The sequence below is a fragment of the Callorhinus ursinus genome, unplaced genomic scaffold, assembly GCF_003265705.2.
Source record: "Callorhinus ursinus isolate GAN/ISIS: 27379988/994484 unplaced genomic scaffold, GSC_fseal_2.0 scaffold12, whole genome shotgun sequence".
NCBI classification, from domain to species: domain Eukaryota; kingdom Metazoa; phylum Chordata; class Mammalia; order Carnivora; family Otariidae; genus Callorhinus; species Callorhinus ursinus.
In genome coordinates this window covers 68,959,971-68,969,332 of record NW_027397074.1, presented here as the reverse complement: position 1 = coordinate 68,969,332, position 9,362 = coordinate 68,959,971, and the positions used below count along the sequence as shown (strand labels likewise).

Genomic DNA, 9,362 nt, shown 5'->3' with positions numbered 1-9,362 from the left:
TTTATTCCTTTCTTCTAGTAACATGACCTCTTTGTCAAGAGTGGAGCTAAACGGGAGCCTCCATCAAGTCACCCATGTTGACTCCACCGTGGGCAAATGTGGGCCTCCTTTTGTTTAGTCTTGACTTCTCACTCCCCTTCTCTCACTTCATCGCATACATCTTTTATATAACCTTCACGTTCTTTTTGGGGAAAAGTGTTAGGACCTTTTGGGGGGTGATGATGAAAATGTTCTAAAATTAAATTATGTGATGGTCGCATCACTTTGTAAGTCTGCCGAAGACCATCGAGCCGCTCATCTGGAAACGGATTACCTGACTGGCACGTAAATTACCTCAGTAAAGCCGCTTTTAAACACCTTGAGGTTATTGGGATGGTGGGAGTGCACAGATGCGGTGGTTACCCCAGTGACCCCCTGATTTCCTGACTTTCACAGACCTGGGAGAGTTCTTTGGTTGTGGCCACGTGAGGCAGCAGGGAGGCTATTAGGATCCCAGCTCCTCTGTCCCCTGGTTGTCACAGCTTCGGTGGAGATGATGGCGCTCCCAGCCCCCTTCTCTCCCTGGGAGGAAGACCGCCCCCCGATCCGCTGGCCAATGCTGATTGGCCTGGAGGCAGACACGTGACACCAGCTGGCCAATCAGCTGTGCTCCCCAAGACTGCGGCTCCACGTCGGGGGCGGGAATTTGCGTCACCTTGGGCTTCGAAGACGCAGATCTCGGCTCCATCAGCCTCCCGTCTTTTCTCAGGCGTCCCTGGATGTCTGCTGTTCACACGGGAAAAGCTTTGATGCTGGGCGCTTTCTGGTGTCACCTCATTCCGTCTGGCCAGGTGGGCTGGGCCTTGCCAGAGGTGTTGGGACCGGTGAGGACAGGACTGGGGGGCCAGGACTCACAGCCTGGACCAGCTCACCTCGGCGCAGCTCATCTGTGGAACGGTAATGACACTCGACCCAGCTAATTCATTGGGAGAAGCAAAGGACATCACCTGGGCGTTGGTGATAGGGTCCCCTGAATTGTTGATTAACCGCTGTTCTGTACAGATGAGAACTCTGAGGGCCAGGGTAAAGAATCCTATTATGTGATTAGTCTTCCTTAACTTTTCTCTTGTGAATTAAAAAAAATATGTTTTTTTTGGCAAAAAAAAAAAAAGTATCCCTTTGTGACTGTTTTCTGCAACAATTCTGGTAAATTCTGGCAAATTTCAGACTCAAGATTATTTGGCTTAAATATTGTTCTCTATAAGAAATAGTTCTGGTAAGGGAAATACAGAGGCATAAATTAACAATTTTAAAAAATATTTTATTTTTAAGTAATCTCTGCACCCAACCTGGGGCCTGAACTAACAACCCCAAAATCAAAAGTTGCATGCCCTACTGACTGAGCCAGCCAGGTGCCGCCCCCCCCCGCAAAGTTTAAGGTTTTAAGAATTTAGATGGTAAGGCCAGGGCAGGAGATGCTGAGTGCAGTGGGGGTATGACCCTGGTCAAGAGTCAGAAGTCTGGGTGCAGTGCTACCCTCGTGTGGTTCTGAGTCTCTCTGCCTCTAGGCTTTAATCTTCATAGCCTAAATGAGGAGTGGTGGCTAATGTCCCTTCCAGCTTTAAAATTCTGTTCCATGCAAAGCCACTGGGGAGCCCAAAGACTGTATGGGACTTAGGCCCAACTGACGACGTCACAATCCAACTACTTTGCCAAGGTTTGGCTTGGCCTCCTTGCCCGGAGCTTCTTGGGTTTTAACATCGACCGATGTCTCCATAGCTTTTGGGGCCTGGGGCTTTTAACGACCTTAAGGACAACAACATAATGTAACTACTCATGCCCAAGAATGTGTTCAGGCCCCAGCATCTTCACTACCCTTTAGTCTTGGTAGGATCTCACAGGGCCGGATTTTTCTTGGAAATAACATCAACATTTTTTTCACATCAAATTATTTAACAATGTTAACACTGGCTTTTTGCAGAAAATTTTTGAGTAATGAGAATGTGTGGGAATGGATATTTTGGGTTCCTTGAATTTCCTAAGAAACCACTGGAAATTAAGGTCACTCATCGGATGAGATGTTTTGAGTGTCTGCTGTAGTCAAGTCCCTGTGTGCCTTGGCCTGTGTGTGCATGCGTGACGAAAAGGCCCAGCTGCTGGGAGGCCCCTCTGCTGGGGTGGGCCCCACACGACGACCATTGCACTGTCAGGAAACCCTGATGGCTGAGGCTGCCTATGGGCTAAGCTCAGGACTCACCTGGAGTTTTCTTTAAAGATGAGAATCCAGATGTGCAGCTCGTTTTCTGACACCTGCCCCCTGAATGGTTGGCATGAAGAACAGAACTTCTAGAGACAGATGTAGCAAGAGTTTGATCCAGGCCCCCCGTTAGCTAGTTCCGCATTTACCTTGTGAAGTTGCCAAGTGTCAGTTCCCACAGCTATAAAATGGAATCTAACCTCCGTACAGGGTTGTGGAGAGCATGAGAAATCAAGGTGTTAGAGCATTTTGCAGTGTCCTGTGCAGAGCAGCTCTTGAGTTCCTGCTAGTTCCGGCACTAGTTACTTAAAGGTAGATACATTCAGAAGAAATCTGAGTTGAGACCCAATTTAAGTTGTACCAACAATTTTAATTACAAGTGCTTTAAATTTGGGGGGATAGCTTCTAGCCTTTTCTCCCAAATATTAAATAAGCTACTCTAAACTTAACCTCTTTGTGCCTGCTTGCTCATCTGTGCAGTGGGGATGATAACAGTACTTTGTAAAGATTAAGTGGATCTATAGGTAAATCTTGAGAACAGAAACAGAACATGGCGCATTGTAAGGGTATATAAGTTTTAACTATTGTGATGGGTACCACATAAATACTCTTAATTGCAGACAAGTCATAGTTCTCATCCAGAGCCAGGAAAGCCTCTGGACAGGGCTGGAGACATGGGCTTGAGACACAGGGCTGTCCTTGCCTCCCAAGGTCGCCCTGGGAAAGTCCTAGGTTCTCAGGGGAGACTGGTTCCCCCTCTGCAGATGGGTATTATCCCTGTTCTTTTCCCCTCCCCCCCTACCTTTGTAGAAATACACTCCCAAGACACCAGTAGTCAACAAATGTTTGCTCACAGCCTAACTGTTTTGGGGAAAGAGAACCTCAAATTCAGAGTGAGCTGGGGACTCATTCAGGGGCCCAGAAGCACTGGGAGTGGCATGGCAGGTGGGAAGACCTACCCTGTCCAGCTATTTCAGAGACCTTAAGTCCTGTCTCTCCCTCCATGCTGCCTCCAGCATCCTGGTGGGTCTTCTCCGAGAGCTGCCAACCTGGAGCAAACAGCAGAGGCTAGGAGGGAGTGCGCGGGTGGTGGTCTTTGCCTCTGGCATCTGAGCATGAGCCGTGCTGATGCCACAGGCTGGCTTGGGCTCATCACCTGACCCAGAGCCCAGTGAGGTGGGGATGAGAGGGATGTGGGCTCTCCTCCCTCACCCCACCTAGCCTCTGTTCCAACTAATTAAGCTTCAGTTTTGGTTTGTCCAGTTTGGACACTAAAGGGACCCACCACGGGCTGGGTACCAACCTAGCCACCCTCGGAGCAGAGGCTTTGGGGGCATTATGGAGGAGGAGAGAGGACTGGCTGCAGGTAGGGAGGAAGGTGGGTGCAGGAGTAGGCCCTTTTCCATGTGCAAAGTGGCTGCAGATGAGCCTGGCTTGGGTCTGAGTGAGGTCCAGGGTGCACAGGCAGCCTGAGCTTAGAGGGTGAGCAGCCCCTTGTTTTCCCTGCCCTTCTGCTTCTCTTCAGCTCACTCATCTGAGTTCAGACAACTCCAGCGGTCACCAGCATCGCCAGTAACTTCTCAGATGTAGGACTAAGAGCGAAGAATTCTTAGCCCAGTCTCAATTTCTGTGAGCACCGGATCTTTGTCTGCAGCCTGGATGATAAACTACTTAACGCAGAGGACCCTTAAGGAGATAAAAGGAGAGAACAGAACTCGTTCTGCTACAGCACTCCATCCAGATGGCACCTTATCACCTTGGGCTGCAACAATCGGCTCAAACGAACGTCTCCTCCCATCTTGTGCCCATGGGCACCTGCCAGGTTGTACCATCTGACACGTGGCAGGCTATCACCAAGTTAAACAAAACTGACCCATGGGCCAGATCTGGTCGACAGGTGTAGTGTTTTGTGGTTTGTTTTTTTTTTCCCTGCAGAGTATGTAAAGGATTTTTTGATTTGTTGTTGAAATCAGGACATCTGTACACAAATCTGGACTCCCCATCTTCTCTGGAAAATTATGAAGATGGGGCTCTAGGGCCCACATTGCTCCCACTTGGTGGCAATCTGCAGACAATTCTCTCCACTCTACCTGCCCCCACGCCCCGCCCCCCCCACTCGCCCACCTGAGCCGCTTCCCCTTCACTGAGCGATTTTACCTACTGGGCCCTGCAGCAGCTGCCGGTGGTGACTCAGGCAGTAATGGAAGCAAAGGTCTTCGTGAGCCCCACCAAAGAAAGTTTTCAACACATGCTTGTTGAAAAGGCAGCAGCTGGGTCTTGCCAGGCAAACAGAATGTACTGTAGAGTGAGGTACCTCCAGAGAGAGGCTGGCCCCATAAGGAGGTACTTTAGAGAACCCAGCTGTTCCTGGGTGGCCAGTGGCAGTGATGTTCGGTTGGTTTGGCTGCGATCGATCCTCTTTTTCGGCGCACCCTCTAGTGAAAATAGGCAATAGTGTGCCATCTGTTCAAAAAAGGGGAGAGGGGCGCTAGCTTTACGAGCCACTGTCAGTCATCGAGGAGAACACCTCTGGTCTCCTTTACTCAACGATTTTAATCACTATCACCAGGAAACCGACCCAGGCATCCAATAACAAAGGGGTGGAGGGCTTCGTTCGAGGCTGAGGCACAGAGCGGGCACAAACACAGAGGTGCCAAACCACTGGCGGGGGGGTGGTGACGAAGGGCCTACAGCTGGGGGTGTGGCAGGAGGTACAGCTGGAAAGATGGCAGTTGTCGCATGAAAGCAATGAGCCAGAGTGAGGACTGGAGGAAAAATTAATGGCTTGAGGCCTCTGCTTCAGGGAGGATAATCCACTGCGACAGTGAACAACACTCCTGTGCAGGGAACCCCCGATGGACAGGCGCCATCGCCCAGCCTGAGTTTTAATGTGGAATGCAATTAACCCCTAAAGAAAGAACTCCAGAGTACAGTTTTCAAACCATCTTTAGAACTTTTCAAGTTAGATTCCAGCCCCCCACCTGGCCCTGCACCCTCAGGACAGCCGTTTATAAAATGAATTCAGTGGCGCTGCTCCCGAGGTGGGCGCTGGCCAGGAGGCCCTGCCCCTGCCCTCGCTCCTTCCAGGGCTCCGCAACATCACGGAGCACCATTCAAAGACCACCGAGCTTGAGTACGAGCACCTTTCACAAAGCAGAACAAGCCACCCCAAAGGAGTTCCAAGGGGCCAAGGGCTCCTACAGAGATGAACAGTCCCACTTCCTGTTGCCACATTTTAAACTATTTATTGAATGAGGCAGTAATAGACAGAATGGAAAACAACACAGAATCCATGCTCTGCTACTTGGGTTTTGCTTTTCTTCTTCTTCTTCTTCTTCTTCTTTTCTCAAACTATTAGGAGGTTATTTCACCACAAAGGAACACGGACTTGAAAGCCCCTGAACAGCTTCACAATGACGATAAAAAATAATAATTAAAAAAATAACAAGTTGTAGAACTAGGACTGTTTATATGTAAATTTCCCTTCCCTCCCCCTATTACGTACAGAAAAAAACATACAAAGAACATTAGATAGTTTTATATAAAACAAGCAAATACAAGAATCTGAAACTTTTCTCAAAGGCTGAGCAAGATGTGAAGGATCTTTTAATGTCGCATTAAAAAAAACACATTAAATACACTATCACACATGGGGGCCCGGGAGGAGGGAGGAAGAGTTGTCCCTGTACTCAAGGAGCAGAGATTTGGCCTGTCGAGAAGTCAGGTGAATTTAGCCACTGGAGACTCAGGGCTTGCAGCTGAGAAATCACAGAATTTAAAAGTTACCGAGAACACCCAGACCGGTCAACACCTGTGAGGAGGCGGCTGTGGGGCCTGTGCCACCGGGCCGCACCTGGGAAAACTGCACTGTCCCTTCTGAGACAGGGCCTGCCCCAGGGCTGCTGGAAACACCCAGGTCCCTTTCTCTTCCAAGGCCCCTCAGCATGAAGAGCAACCTTCCTCGAGCCGGGTGCTCCTGTCACTTACAGTCTCCTCTTTTAAGCTACAGAAAGTTACTGGAAAGGAAAATATTGCTCCCGTTGGTGTGCCCTGGTCTTTGAAGATTTTTCTCTCCCTCCTTCCTTTCCCCTTCCAATCCCTCCCCTCCCCGTCCCACTCTCTCCCCTCCAAGCACACGCCCACAAGCACACTTAATGCGCACGCGCTCCTCAAACCCTTAATACTTGTTACCTTCAGTTCATATACATGACCAATTCAGAACTGACCTTAAAACCAAAGCAACGTTTTAATAGTCATGAGATCAAGAAGGCTTCCTGGGAAGGGGAGGAGATGGGAGGCTGAAGAAATCCCTCTTGTCCCTGCCTGGAGCTTTAAGGACATTCACCTGCCTGGGGCAAGGTCAGCACCTGGGCCAGCCCGAGGAGCATCTCAGCTGCCAGACCATGAGGCCCTTGGACCTTGCAAACACAATTTCTGGACCCCACCTCGTTCTGGAACCTCCTTCCTCAGGTGAGTCCAGCAGGGAGAGTTCTGGGTGGCCACTGGGAGGCAGCTTTGGTGAAGGGCATGGTCACCTCCGCCTGAGTTTGTCAGTAGCTCAACGCATGACCCTGGTATGAACAAAAACCGGGTGACTGTGTCTGGCCACGTACCCTACACCCACTAAACTGGGTGAATTATTTTTTTCCACAGCTCACCTTGATTTCATACAGATAATTCCATGCGGGTTTCATATATATATATATATATATATATATATATATATATACATATACACATACATACATACATATATATACTTTATATATATGTAAATGTGTATATCCATATGTACACATATACATATATTCACACTCACACATACACACACATAAGTATACACACATGTTTCTGCAGAAAGAAGTCCTGCCACAATTTGGCTTTTTCGGGACAGTGAAATTGACAACAGTATCTTATTCCACCAATCCCAGAAAATCAAGAGTGGTGCTTTAAAAAATGCAATTCCAAAACCCACTGCCTTTCTTCCTTTTTAAAAAAAAGGTTAACAAAACTTTTCTTCCAAAGTCGAGAGACTTAATTCCATTTGATTGCACCTCTGCAAACGTGTAAAAAATTCTGAAGTAGACTAGAAAACGATGCCATCGTACGGCTGCATGTCACTGTTCCAACGTCACCACCTCCACAGCCTGGCCGTCCATGGTGACTGTGCTGTCCGATATCCGGGTGGTCACAGGGGCCATGGCCACCTGCACTGGCCCGTTGCCCTGGGCGAGGCTGGTTACCACAGTCTGGTACATGCTCACGGGGATCTGGACCAATCCTGGGGAGACAAAGGGGAGACTGTTGGTGGGGGTCGGGCTCAGCCTCCCAGATGCTGGCTGGACAGAGCAACCCGCCCCAGCCCTTCAGGGCACCACTGTCAGCCTCATGTAATTGCCCACCGACTGTCCAGGCACAAATACATCCCTCCGCTTACCCACTGTCATTCTATAAAACAGACTATCAGGAAAGAAAGTTCGAAGAAACTGTGGAAATGGGCCCCAGGGCAGGGCCTCCCCAACTTGCCAGGAGATGAGCCTGCCTGCTTCTAATTTTAGAAGCAGGGCTGGTGAGGTGTGAACCCTCCTCCCCAGCCCAGCGCTCCTGACGGCCTCCTTCCACTGGGAAAGGCGGCCATTAATTTTCTTTGATGTTCTGCTACCGACTTCTTCAATTGTCTGCCTGCCCATGCTGTTTCCCTCAGCTTGAAAAAATATCCCCCTCAATCCTGTCCTGTTTCCTTGGCCACTGCCCCTTCCTTCAGTGTTTGCTTATTAAAAAAAGAGGGGGGACACCAAGGGTGGCTTGGTCAGTTAAGCATCCGACTCTTGATTTTGGCTCAGGTCATGATCTCAATAAGGGTTGTGAGATTGCGCCCCGAGTCCGGCATGAGGTGTTCACACTGGGCGTGGAGCCTGCTTAGGATTCTCTCTCTTCCTCTCCCTCTGTCCTCCGCAGCACTCTCAAAACAAAAACAAAAACAAAACACAAACCCCAAAACAAAAAACCTAGGGCATTGTTTTCTTGATTTTAAATCCACAGACCAGTAAAATTTAAAAATACATTTTGGGATCAACTTAAAATAAAAAGACCCAACTGTCTCCTAATATCACTATTATTGCACAGTAGAAAGGATGGTTTAACACAAAGGAAGAAACACATAATTGCAGAAAAGGGCAGTCCTTCCTAAGAAAGAAAAGTTGATAGTTTTATATGACATATTGAAGAAAAAAAAGGATTTCCAGTTAAATGAGGCAGAATAAATGCACATTATCAAGCTCCTCTTCCTCTTGAAACTAAAATTAGAATGAAGTGGGAGGAAGGATATCAATGAGGGATGTCAACATGTTTTTGGAAGATGAGAAGCAAATGTCAAGTGGTTCTGACTTATCAGAGCAGTGGAAGCAGCAAGCCCTGTGTCCATGGAGGGAGCAGGACATGTAGGCCTCACTACCGCAGAAAAAGGCGAGGCTAAAAACGGGAATTGGTTAAAAGCGTGTATTCAACTTTATGCACCAGTAGCTCTCAGCAATCCCAGCACCCAGACACCCTGACCTTTGCTGACAAGACATCTGTAGTTCCTCCACTGTACTGAGAAGCTGACCTGGAAAGGCTGGGAAAGACCACAGTGGTACCTGCTGGGTGGGGAGGTGGGGCGGGGGGGGCCCCTGAAGTGCTGGCCTGCTGTGCTAGCCTCCAGACCCCCAGCTGTGCCCTGCACCACCGACAAGGAGCGCAAGGCTGCAGACAACGGCCGGGGCGGGGGAGGGGCGGGGAGGAGAAAACGAAGGCCCCAGAACCCTAACATCCTCAGAGAAGAGATTTGTGTCATCAAAATGGGATGCTTTTCTTAAAAAGGAATATGCGAAAAACTTTAAAATAAAGAACCTAATAGATGAAATACATTCCAAAGAAAGCAGAAGATAGTCAAGGAAATTTCTCAGTAGGAAAGATTAAAAGATGGAAAGGAGAGAAAATATGAGACCACAGGGCCCAACCTCTGATAAAAGAGAATTCCAGAAACAGTAAAAAAAAAAAAAAGGGTAGGAAGTTATCAGACGCATTGTAAATAAATTTCTAGAGCTGAAAAACAAATTCACATTGAAAAGGCCCATTAGATGCCCAG

General features: G+C 48.5%; 1 protein-coding gene across 4 annotated transcripts in view; it reads right to left on the bottom strand.

The window, feature by feature from the left end:
- Positions 1 to 5,459: 5,459 nt before the first annotated feature.
- NRF1 (nuclear respiratory factor 1) overlaps positions 5,460 to 9,362 on the bottom strand; it is a 147,727-nt gene continuing 143,824 nt past the window's right edge. For 2 of the 4 annotated variants that reach the window (XM_025865597.2, XM_025865602.2), the window contains one exon: positions 5,460 to 7,517. In XM_025865597.2, coding sequence (XP_025721382.1) covers positions 7,354 to 7,517 — 164 coding nt within the window. In that variant the 3' untranslated portion in view covers positions 5,460 to 7,353. The remainder of the gene's footprint in view (positions 7,518 to 9,362) is intronic. The other 2 variants (XM_073899190.1, XR_012380324.1) reach the window with 2 other exon arrangements.